Genomic DNA, 13,122 nt, shown 5'->3' with positions numbered 1-13,122 from the left:
TTAACTAAGTTGCTTAACTTTTCTAAGCTTCAGTTTTGTCTGCAAATATCAGATTAATAGTAGTACTAGCTCAGAGAATTATTTGAGAAATAATACAATCCATCTAAAACATGAACACATTTCCTGGCATGTAATATGTTCTCAAAAATGAAAGCAATTTGTTATTAGCAATGTATTACAATCCTATAAGTTCCTATAAAAGAAAAAAGTAGTGATGATTCTAAGAGAATCAAAAATGCCAAGAGGCAGATTCAAATAAGAAAAATGCTAAGTCACCTACAAGAGAAGGAAAATATAATTAAATAAATCACCGTGAGAATTTTTCTTTTTTAATTAAGTGAGAGAAAGCAGTATCAAAGCTGGAGACCACTCCTGTAGCAGGCTGGGAATGGGACAGAGGTGAGAATGACAGGGAAGGTGGCCAAAGGAAAATAAAGGGAATGTGGGGAAACTGAAATCTTCTGTTAAACTTCATTATAATACTAGCTAGGATGCAGGTGGTGAGAAAGAAGGAATTAAATACTTAAACCATAAGCCTTAGCACAAAATATCTTATTTAAACAACTTCCTAATCTAAAGATTAGCACTGTATACTACCATTAAGAAAATAATCTTAAAGAAATTGTGGTATATATACACAATGGAATATTATTCAGCCATAAAGAAGAAGAATATTAATTATGGCATTTGCAGATGAATGGATGGAACTGGAGAATATCATGCTAAGTGAAGTAAGTCAATCCCAAAAAACCAAAGGCTGAATGTTTTCCCTGATAAGTGGATGATGATATATAATGGGGGTGGGGGGTGGGGTGAGAGAAGAATGAACTTTAGATTACATAGAGGGAAATGAGAGGGAGGGGGGTATGAAAAATGGTGGAACGAGACAGACATCATAACCCTATGTACATGTATTATTACACAAGTGGTATGAATCTACATCATGTACAACCATAGAAATAAATGATGTACCCCATTTGTGTACAATGAATCAAAATGCAGTCTGTAAAAATAAAAAAATAGTTTAAAAAATGAAAAAAAAAATCAACCCTAAGTGTTAATGAGACGAGCAAGGTCACAGTAAGATCATCCTCATATTCATTTATTACAATGAGTCACTGAAGAAACTAGAAAATTGTATCTCCAATTCTTGGATAAAATTGAGACCTCTGATGAAGCCACTTTCTTCAGGTGATGAAGAACATGTGTGTGAGTGTTTTGAAAAAATATTTTGGCAGAACAACCAAAAAATTATTTAGCTCTCTGTGTGAATCAGTTTTGCATCACTATGACCAAAAAAAACTTAGAAGAACAGTTTATTTTAGCTCATGGATCATCAGTTCAATTCAAGATTAGCTGAGCCCATTGCTCTGGGTCTAAGATGAAGTAGAACATAATAGTGGAAGGACATGGTGGAAAAGTGCTGCTCCATTCATGGCAGCCCAGGAAGTCAGAGGTGGGGGCACAGGGAAGACGAACACTTCTGGGGCATGCCCTCAGCAACCCACTTCCTCCAGCCATGCCCCACCTGCTCATGGTTATAACCCAGTCCATTCGAACCAGGATACACTGAATAGGTTACAGCTCTCACAGTCCAATCGTGTTTACCTCTAATATTCTTGCATTAACTCAGGAGTTTTGGGACACTTTGTAACCAATTCAGAATACCCTCCATTTACTTACTTCCTTTGTTTATATTCATAATTCATAGTGGAATGTGAGTGGCTCATAACATTTTTATATTTACATATAAGAATGGACTTTTGTAGGCATTTACTCCATTTGACATAGTCAAGATGATCTAAATGGTCAGATTATGGGGGTCAATAAGATAAATTAATTGAAAATTAATAGTTTATTATTGGAGAAGTTGTTCCTAAAGATGACAGGTCCGTATTAAAATTGATGCTGGTCAAGGGGCACCCAGGACTGAGCTTCAATAATTCATAATGGGCTGTAGATCGAAAAATTAGAAGAAAAATAAAGACACATAACAGTTTTTGTACACTGACTTTAAAATATCAGTTACCAAAGTGTTTAAATTATCAGTGGAATGTGATTGGGACAAACTGATGATGAAGCTGATAGGACAACTAACAGTACTGCGGGAGCTCAAAATGAACTACATTACAAGTTAGAGAGTTCACTTTGAAAGGCCAGTTAGAAAAAATGAAACAAGAAGTTGTTTCCATGGCATTTGCAAAATATTAAAGGAACCAATGTTTGCTTTAAAATTAAACCTGATAGAGTAAAAAGTTAAGGTACAGAATTCAAAGTGGCAAAAGAAGAGAAAAGAAATCATGGAAGAAGGAAACTCTGAACAGAAATTTGGAGACACAAGGGAGAGTAGCAAGATTAAAATAGAAAAGAAATAAATAGAGATGCAGAAGAAATCATGTTCTTAGTAGAAAATGGTAAACTAATTTTTGAGCTACTTTGACAACTCTTATTTAAAATAACAACTACGGCCAAGGGCAGAGGTGCACGCCTGTAATCCCAGCAGCTCAGGAGGCTAAGGCAGGAGGACCCAAGTTCAAAGCCAGTCTCAGCAATGTGGGGAGGCACTGTCTCAAAACAAAAAATAAAAAGGACTGGGAATGTGGCTCAGTGGTAGAGTGCTCTGGATTCAATCCCTGGTTCCAATAAATAAATGAAATATAAAATAACTACTGCATGGGCTGTGGTTGTGGCTCACTAGTAGTGCGCTTGCCCAGCATGTGCAAGGCACTGGGTTTGATCCTTGGCACCACATTAAAAAAAATAATAAATAAACAAAATAAAAGATACTGTGTCCATCTACAACTAAAAAATATTAAAAATAAAATAACAACTGCAAATAACATCAATAAACCAGTGATACGATAAAACAAAAAGATGGTGAGGGAGGGAGGGAATCAAAGAAACAGAAAATCTAAAGTAATTCAGAGTTAACAGAATTACAAGAAAGTACATTTACAAAAAAAAAAAAACCTTAAGGAGGCAACAAAAAGTAAACAGAGAAAAACATATAAAACAAATGACTAAATACTGTGATGGGAAGAGCTCAATTTCATATCTTGAATAATGCACTGATATTTAGTAAATATGCATAGCAGTTCAGTTAAATGCAGCTGCCACAAGTATGACAAAAGTCCATAGCTCTCAGAGGTAGGGTCACTGATTCTATTTTTAACAAAAATGGGATTGAAAAATCTGGCAGTCTTGGATGTTCACTGCCAAGGAGATTGCGAGTTTTCTTATCTGATACAGTGAGTTCGGGCGGGAAAGACAGTCGTTCTTAAATAACTCTAAATACAAAGTAGGAGCTCCCAAAGGAATTAAGGAAGAGAAGAACCTGGAGGTAGGACAGCAAAACACAGTGTGATGTGTCCACAGAAGAGAGAGAAATTGGGCATGATAGGACTAACCACAGCATATAAAAAGATGGAACAAAACGTACCGTGTCCAGCGTCCCCAACCCTACACAAAGCTGCCATGTAGTAGTTGCTTAGCTAATAACTAGCAAACTAACTGAGTCAGTGATGTTCCATCTACAAGAATTATCTTTTCAGGCTGTATTCATCATTTGAAAAACAAGAAAGGAATGAACAGATAGTTGGGACTTGAAAGGTTAACGTCAAAATATCACCTCTTTGGAATGGACTTCCTCTTGGAGAAAAGATGAAAATATTGAGTAATCTGAAATTAGTAATAAAACTCAAAACTCAAAACAAAACTTTGATTCTGTGTGAATCAAACTATAGGGAAAAAACAGGTCCATGCTGTTCTGGTAAATAAACTATTCTACCAGGGTTTTTTGTTTTGTTTTGTTTTTGTTTTTTATTTTTGTTTTTTATTTTTATTTTTTTTTCCATTAGCCTTGGCACTCCTCTGGACATGTGTTTGGAATTCTCAGAACCAAAAAGAATAGTACATACAGTGAGGTGCACTTCTCCTGAAGGGAAAATGACAACTACATAACACCATGTAAAAGCATGCAGACAAAAAGAGAATATGTTTTTTCTGTATTATATGAGACAATAAGGCAGAAAGAGAAAGAAAAGTAAGGCAACGACTGCATGACAGAAAAGGAAAATGAGGCTCAGAACACACAGTATGGGGGGGGACCCACAGAGGCAGAAACAAGGTAACAAAAAGGACAAAACCCACAGTAGAAAAGAACTGTCAGACACAAAACCCTCAAAACAATAGATAGGAAAAAAGGAACAAGATGACAGGAAAAGAGCAGCATGGAATCTAGTAAGAAAAAAGAAACAAAAATTTCAAATAATGGATTTTGTAACACCCCCGCTGTTCCTCCAGTGCATTGTGTCACAGTCTCACAGAGCAGAGCATAATTTATTATGGTCACTCGCTGCCAGGCTGCTATAAAGGGCAACAGCTATATGAAAATACTCCCCACCGCCTGGACGGCTTAATGATCTCCCACTGCATAGGGGTAGGTCTGGGGGTGGTGGGCAGGGTAGGAGGCGCACTTAGGGGCTGGAAGGTGCTCTGCATATTTAGTGCTTCCCGCATTGGAAGAAAGGCTGAATTAACCCTCAGGGAAATTCTGTGGGCTCCCTGCCACCCAGCTTCTCTTAATAATTACTCTTCTGCCTTGTGTAGTTTCTTAATGTCTGGTACCATATTACACCCTCCCTTATTCGAGGGGTAATGTTAAATTTGAATTTTGAAAAAATGGATTTAAAAAAAATCAGAACTTGATGATTAACATTAATAACTGGAAAAAATCATACTATAATTTAATCATACCTGGAGATTTTAAGAAAATGTTTTGAGATTACTTTTGGAAATGAGCTGAAAATATTATAATTACAAAAAAATAAAGATCTGAATTATTTTTATCAATTATTTTATATGAAGAAGCTTTTTTAATATTTTGACAAATGTTTATTATGATTGTTATTAATTGTGTGGTGCTGGAGATAGAACCCAGCATCTCACGAATCCCAGGCAAAGTCTCCACCATTGTGCCACACCCCCAACCCACACAGAGGAAATTCAATATACCCCAAAAGCATAGTAGCACAATCTTCAAACAAAGATGCATCATTATGTGTCAATAATTTGTTTGGTTGATAAGGCCAGGAACCACTTTGACATTCTTTTTTTTTGAGAAGGCTTGTGGTTCTTCAGCCAGATGCCAGGGTTGGTAAATAACATATTGATGCTATTTACTTGCCCTGTGACCCTTCCACAATATACGTAAACTTTGATTCTGGGTCCCCATCTGTAAAAATGGGACTATAATAGAAAATAAATCACAGAGTTGAGGATTAAATAAATTAGCCCTTGGGTCAGAGCCTGGTCAAAGGTAAGACCAGGTGTCAGTTACAGTACCTGCTCTCAAAGTAAAAGGGGTCCTTGGGGACATTTTTAAAACAGAACTGCTCTGCCACTTGGCAGCTGGCCTGGAGAGAGCTGCAAATTGTATCCTGTAATCCTGCTGGAGGCCAGGCTATACAGTGCATTTTCTTTCTCTTCCTTCATTCCAGGATACAGACTTTGTTTATATAGGACAATGCATTTCTGAGAAGTCACAGTCTGCCATTTTGATGTCTTTCATTCTCCTAGTTCCTATACAAAACGTAAAGGATATGTTCTTCTTAAACAAAAGCAATTATTGAGTTCCAAAGATGGAATATCTGAAAAGTAGATGCACTCCTATCAAAGGTACTGGGAATGGGAATAATATGTCTATATATGTACAATGCACCCCTGGACTAACGTACTTAGAATGAATTCAAGGAACAGATTGAAAAAACAAGCACATGAAGCTTAAAATAGTTGTGGTGAAAATTTTAAAAATGAGAACAAAGCATTGAGATTGGTCATTGGAGAAAGAAAAATTGTTTGCAATGCAAGTTCTCTACTTATACCAGGTCAAGTCTGCTTTCTTAAGTCAAACTCATAATCAGCACTGCTCAGGATCTTCTGGTTGCCATTGCCATAAAAAAAAAAAAAAAGTTTTGTGTGAAAGATTTCATTCATTCATTTCTGTCCAAAAATTATTTGTCAAACACCTATCATGGGCTACAGTCACATTAATCTCTGGGGATTCAATGAGGAGTTAGTCACTATCACTCAGTTTCTTCATTTATAATGTGAAGCATGTTCTATCTTCCCCCTCAAAACTGACTGAAAAGTGAATGCAATCCCTGTGTAGAAATATCCAGTATAAAGCCTAAATCCCAACAGGAGTGGCTGAATAAATTTGATTTTTGTTCAACATAAAAATCCTTTCTGAGTTTATTATCTTGGGATATATGTCTATCACGATGACCATACCTTCTTGTAGTGTCTCAAAAAGTACTTCCTCCGTTGCTATCTACTGGGAAAACTATATTTCACTTTATTCTATATCAATAATCTTTATAGAGATAATGGATATTTGATATTTAATGTTGAACATTTAATTTTTAATTTTCACTTTAAAAATGATAAATAGAAAAATTATAGTCATATGTGAATGGATACAAAGTCATGATTATTAATAGCATGTAAAATGATTCAAGGAAGCTAGTGAACATATTTGTCACTTCAAATATTTATTAATTTCTAGAGTCAGATCATTTGAAATTTACTTTCTTGGTGATTTTTAAATATACAATATACTCATTGTATTCATAACATTGTACAAATATCTCAAAGCAAAAAAAAAAACACAAAGTTTTCGTGTCTAATTGAGTCATTGTTTCTTTTCACCATCATCTCCCCATTCTCCCAACTCCCAATCAGGCTTTGGTAAGCATCATTCTGCTCTGTTATTTGAATTGTCATTTTAAACTCTCTTGCATAATGAGGACATGGAGTATTTGTCTTCTGTGTCCGGTTTCCTTTACATAATGTTTAATTTCATCCATGTTGTCCCATAAAACAAGAGTTCTTTCTTTTTTAAGATCAAATAGTTTTGTATGACACAAATATGAATGTGACACATATATGTTACATTTCCTGTATCCATTCACTTTGTGATGGGCACTTTCAATGAATAGTGCAAAAATAAACATGAAATTGCACCCATATTCTCAGCAAACTGATTTCAAGAAGAGCATGCAGGCCAGGCAAATTCATGTTGCTCCCTCCCTGACCTGGCTCACACATTTGAGCTGGAAACCTTGAACTGGTTACACTGTAGAGTCTGGTTCTACCACAGCAGGGAGTATGCAAAAGTTTCTGAGAGAGAAGTACCTTGGTTTTATTTTTTTTTTATTTTATTTTTTTTATTTATTTATTTATTTTTTTTACGTTTACATAGGGTAATGATGTTTATTATATTTTTCCCCTCCCCCCCACCCCTCCCACCCCTCCCACCCTCTTTTCCCTCTACACAGTCTTCTTTCCTTCATTCTTACAGCTCTCCTTAGCCTAACTCTAAACCTAACCTAAACCTAATGCTAGCCCGTCCCATCCCCCATTATATGTCCTCATCCGCTTATCAGCGAGATCATTCGTCCTTAGTTTTTTGAGATTGGCTTATCTCACTTAGCATGATATTCTCCAATTTCGACCATTTGCTACAATGCCATAATTTTATCATTCTTCATTGCGGAGTCTTGGTTTAAAGTCTTTCTAAAAGTGGTGCTTCTTATGCCTCCCTTTGATTTGTCTTATTCATTATCTCCGCTTTTACCTCGAAACCTCTTACCTTTACTCTTTGCTGCTAAAAACTTACTATTTTTCTTTTCCAATGTTGCTAATATGAAGTCTCCTTTACTCCTGAGTTTTTTATGGATTTTGGTACTTGACTCTTCTGTCTTCCAGTTCTTCCAAAACTAGTAGGATCCCATGACTGGACCCTCCAATTTGTTGTCAGTATTCATATCATAGTAATCTTGGTTTCTTCTACCTGTCCGTCCTCTGCCAAGCTGACATATACTATTCTGGTATGACATGTTATCTGAATTCTTCATGATATCATAGACTAAGATCATAGCCTCTTCATTTGCTTACCCTATTTCTGTCTCCTTAGGTTAATGACATCTTTAGTTCATCTTTATCCTATAGTCAGCAAACATATAGTGAACTCTGCTGTATTTCTCAAACTCATTGTGAGAATGACAATTACATTTGAAAATGACATTTAAAAATATTTAACAATGCTTTCATTTGTAGGGGTTTCCGGCCAATTTCTAAAATAGCACAATAAAAACCATAATAATTTTAAAAGTATACACTTAGTTGTTTTTCCTGAAAACATATAGGAGAATACATGCCTCTTTATTACTATATATAACCTTTTATTTAGCCACACTGAATTTGGCCACACAAAAACAGTACTCCTTGACCTAGAAATGATACTTCTTTAGATTTATATGGTGTTGCATTCAACTAAAAATTTATAATTTTTAAAAGAAGAAATCACTTTATATCATTAACCAACATTAATAACTACAATTGAAAAACTCATGGAGAATCAGCTTTAGGCAAAATATTGGCAGTCACATAAATGCCTCTTACAGATCTCTTGTAGTTATCTACTTATGCAAGCACCCATGTCTGTGAAAACGACTGAGAATTAAAATCAAATAAAAAGTTGGGCAACATAATATAGCATAAAGCAATATTTCTTTTTTATTCCAAAAATGTTTTTCTCATAAGCGGATAATTTATCTTTAAAGCACTTCAAAAATTATAAGGTCACAAGAAAAATAAAAGAACAGAATAAATCCAGTGTGCATGGTGAGGCCAGATTCCAGTCACTTTGGAGAAGTTTATACCATGCATCCATTTCCTATGTTTCTTCAGGGGACTGTGCTATTTCACAGCACAATGATTTCCAAACCTATGAGTGCAATGTCGAGGAGCTCAGTCCATGGAAGCCAACAGAGCCCAGTCCACACTTATCCAATCAACCCACAGAACTCAAAATTCAGCTCTCTAGCCTCAACCTACATGTGTCATGCTGTCTAGAGCAAGACTGAACATCACAGGGAGGATCAAGACACTTCACTGCCTGTATACCTTATAGGGATTAAGTCTGAAGAAATAAGAGGAACCAAAAGTCTGAGCAGAAAAGGTCTCATTCAATACCTAAGTGGATTAAGAAAGCAAAGGAACTCATCAGTGAATGAACTTCCCAAGGCCAGGGAGGTCAATCTGGCTTCTGTTTGTCGCATTTTACTGCTGGTAGCACTCTCACATTCCTTTGTTCTAATCTTTGGGATTTCTCATACTCCTGAGTTCCTGAGTTTCAATTCACACAAAAATATATAAAATACTCTGACTTGCCACCTGTTGTGTCTTTAAAAGATTTATCTTTATATGGCCCCCTCCACAGACCTCTACCAGAGAAGTGATAATCATTCCTGGACAATGGACTGCATATGAGAGGGAAGGTCTGTCACCCCTGCTGCTGAAGGAAGCCTTTACTTCCCAGGAGAAATTCTAGTACATCTGGAGCAATGCAGTCCTCCTACTAGTTCTGGTTCTTATCCCAGTGACAGACATCTGCTCTCTAGCAAGGATAAGATTAATAATTTGTGATTCATGCCTCATGAAAAATGTTGGCATGTTGAAACAAAACAAAACCTCATTCTTTCTTCCTTTTTTTTTTTTCAATAACATACAGCTTGTGTAAATTAAATTTAGACAAAGAACAGATCAGGAGGGAAATACTGAAGTATCACTTTGGAGGATCTTATTAAAAATGATAATCATTCAAGATCCTAAATATTTTAAGATTAACCACGTTTAAACTTTGTCATTCTTGCTTAGCTAAATCATCATGAAAGCAGGACAATGTGTATTTTCCTGAACTGTTAGAGTTGAACATTTCAGGGTTGAGAAATTCTATGCAGAGGAAATATGTAAATAAAGGGATGGTCCTGTGAGATAGAAGTTGTAAGCAATATTACGGAAGCATCACCATCTTGGTTCTGGCCCTTGCTGTATGCCAGGAAATATTCCCTCTGATTATATGATCATTCTGGAACTTTCCATCCAAAAAAAAATTTTAAGTGATATAATTATGCACTATTTAGTAATTCTAACCACTAAACAAAGGGATTCTTACAAGGCCAGGGGAAATTAATATCTTTGGTTGTCTCTTCTAAAGATTAGGTAAAGAAATTCAAATTCATTAATAGCAATTTCAAACTCTAGATCATCTCATTCAAATCCTACCCTTTAATGAGGGAAACAAACTTTAGGGCAGAAAGTGGTTTGATCCAGGTGATATAAATGGTAGATGGAAAGAATATAAAATGAGAGTGTATTTAAACACCGAGCAATGCTGAAGCATTTAGATTTTACATGGAGTTTCACTTAGTAGAAAACAGGGCATTTCAAGGTGTCAAGGTCAGCTTGAGCTTTTATTCAACAAATTTCATAAATCTATATGTCTATGATGTCTATATGTCACTGAGTAGAGATTATAATTCTCCCTGTTCATAAATTTCACAATTTTAGTCAATTATTATATATGATTTTGGGTTCTTAAAATGCAAAATCTTTTAGGTACTAAGGTGGCATTCTTTGCTTATTAAATATTTGTGACAAAATTGAGATAAAGGAGGAAATATAACAGGTGTTTGGAGAGGAAAATGTACTATATAAGAAAATGTCCCTGATATATAATATTCTAGCCTTGGAACTAACGTCAGTGGCTCATTCTTGAAACATTCATTAGGCTCTAACATCACAGATAATTCTGTGCTTGGCACACAGATATTTTCAAACAAATGGAATGCAAATCCATTGGAATGGCTCTTCAGTCCTGTAACAGTGAGCACAAACTTGCAAGTGTTCAAGATTGGAAAGTGGGGAAGAAGCAATGGGGAGGGTACATAGAACAAAGCAAAAGGTGGTAGAGGGAAAAGTGAGTAAGCCATCAGTTGTATGTAAGTCCCCCTTCAAAAGTCGGGTCCTAGTAAAGCAGGTTTTTTTAAAAATCATGCTAATACTATTCCTTCTTTTCACTTAAAGTTTGAACAGTCATACATCCTGAGGTAATTATTCAAAATTATGTTTGCCCAAAAATTATTGAATTTATTTTCAATAAGAGAATTTACAAGAAAATATAATTCAAAAGAAATTCTAAACTAGGCCAATAAAAAGAATTGGTTTCAGTTTTAGAATTATAACTAAGTGGAATGGAAATGTTCCTACATTTCTTTAACCAAGACATCACAGTTTGGGGAACACATGGTTTCTAAGAGTTTTAGAAAACCTTAAAGATTTTCTCTGGCTGTAAAATTTTAGCATTTGACATTCTCATTCAGCTAAAAGTGCAAATATTTATGTGGTTAAATAATTCTCTAGAGAGGATGTATCTCAGACACTTCATAGCTGGGTAAGTTCATAGGTGCTCATATTCTAAAAAAACATAACATAACCCAGTTGGGACTTGGTCAACACTTTCAAAAGAATTGTTACACTTTTGGCAAGGAATGAATATTAGAATGCATCCTTCCTCAACAAATTTTTAGTCAATAGATTTAAATTCTCCATAGCTATTTTTTTGTGTATAAGTATAAGCATTTGGGCTCAAGATTCAGACTCTGAGGCTCTGAGGTTCAGACTGTGAAATGGGTAAAGGGACAGGGTTGACTGGAAGATGGAAGAGGGGTGCTGACTCAGGTCCTGTTCTGGGTCTCCTCCTAGTCATTCTCCCACTCTTCCTTCTTTTAATCGTGTTACACATCTAGATACACTGATTGTTATCTCATCATGCGACTCAGATATAATGCTATTTTTCCCCACTGGGTAATTGTGAGTTATGGTTGTGTTACCATGCTGACTGACCTTCTGAGTAACCTTTTGTGAGTGGAACAGAGAACATACTTGAATATATATATATATACATATATATATATATATGTAATTTTTTATACTTGAAAAAAATTTGCCCAGCCTCTCCTCTCTGGCTGCTACATACGAATGATTTCTTCCTAATTCACAAATCTATTCAGAATGCTAATTAATATTTACAAAGTACTTTAAAAACCTCTCTGAATGCTAATATGAAAATAGCAACCCATGTTCATTTCAATAGACAGAAAATTTTGTTCTCCCAAATTAAGGGTCTCTGGGTTTATTCAAATCAATTCAATGATTTTTTGATTTGAGAAAAAAAAATGTTGAGTACCTACTGTGCACAAAGTTGTGGGTCAGATGTGAACTTTAAAAGTAAACTTTCTAGGACTAGATTTGTCAGAATTACATTTCATATTAGGTATCACACTGTTTCCCTCTGGGCTTAAAAACAAAATTAGATGAAAATACTCACCTTTTTATTTTTTATTTTTCTGCATTAAGCTTTTACACTGCTCCTTAACATACAACCCTTTATCTAGTTACATAAAGATGCAGCATTTTATATTTGTTAACATATTATTTCCCATTTTATTCTTTAGGTTTTTGAAAGTATTTTAGCATGAAGTTTCCATTTATTGTATCCAAAAAATAAAAATAGCATCAAAGTCTTTTTGCAACTCCCCAAACACAGTTAGGGAATAATGATCATATGCTAAAAAAATGTAAAATGCAATTTGTGTTGTGCCCCATTTACTACAAAATCACTACGAACAATGCATTTGTACAGTATATTGCCCCAGGGAAACTGGATCAGCATCAGGAATGAATAAAGAACATTGCATTTGAAATCAGCTAATTCTGCTTCAGTGCTTTAAAAACTATTTGTTATGATATTACTTTCTGTCAAGCACATAATGTGATATTTTCCTCAATAAAACTAAACAGTTGCTGTAATTTCAGCATCCCTCATTTTCCACTTTCTAAGCACTAATATTTAAACATGCAGACCTGGAAGTCTCAAGCCAATCATCTGATCCATGCATCTCCTTGCCTAAGGTACAGGGAACGATACATGCAGGGGCCTGTTATGTCATACATACATAGTGGCAGCTGTTGAGGTCCTTACCTGCCCACAAGCCAGTCCCATTCCTCTCTCTCCCATGCCATGTGGACACGATAATTTAACTCCAGGGCATCTGCTCCAGAAGCCTTTAAGACATAGGAGGAAAATGAAAGAAAGGCAAAGCTCTGTTTGTTCTCCATTGATAACAAAGATCACATTTATCGAAGTATAACTTTTGTTTTCCCTGTTATAATCTCTAAGATATCTTCTAATTCTATCAAAGTAAGTGTGTATAACAA

The 13,122-nt window shown here is 35.4% G+C and overlaps 1 protein-coding gene across 1 annotated transcript in view; it reads right to left on the bottom strand.

Annotated features, from left to right (window-relative positions):
* Dpyd (dihydropyrimidine dehydrogenase) overlaps positions 1-13,122 on the bottom strand; it is an 810,982-nt gene that overhangs the window by 264,462 nt on the left and 533,398 nt on the right. Inside the window, 2 exon segments of the mRNA XM_047549961.1 lie at positions 12,887-12,939; positions 12,942-12,969. Coding sequence (XP_047405917.1) covers positions 12,887-12,939; positions 12,942-12,969 — 81 coding nt within the window.

Source organism: Sciurus carolinensis, chromosome 1 (assembly GCF_902686445.1).
Source record: "Sciurus carolinensis chromosome 1, mSciCar1.2, whole genome shotgun sequence".
In the NCBI taxonomy this organism is placed as follows: Eukaryota; Metazoa; Chordata; class Mammalia; order Rodentia; family Sciuridae; genus Sciurus; species Sciurus carolinensis.
This window is presented reverse-complemented; position numbering and strand designations above follow the sequence as displayed.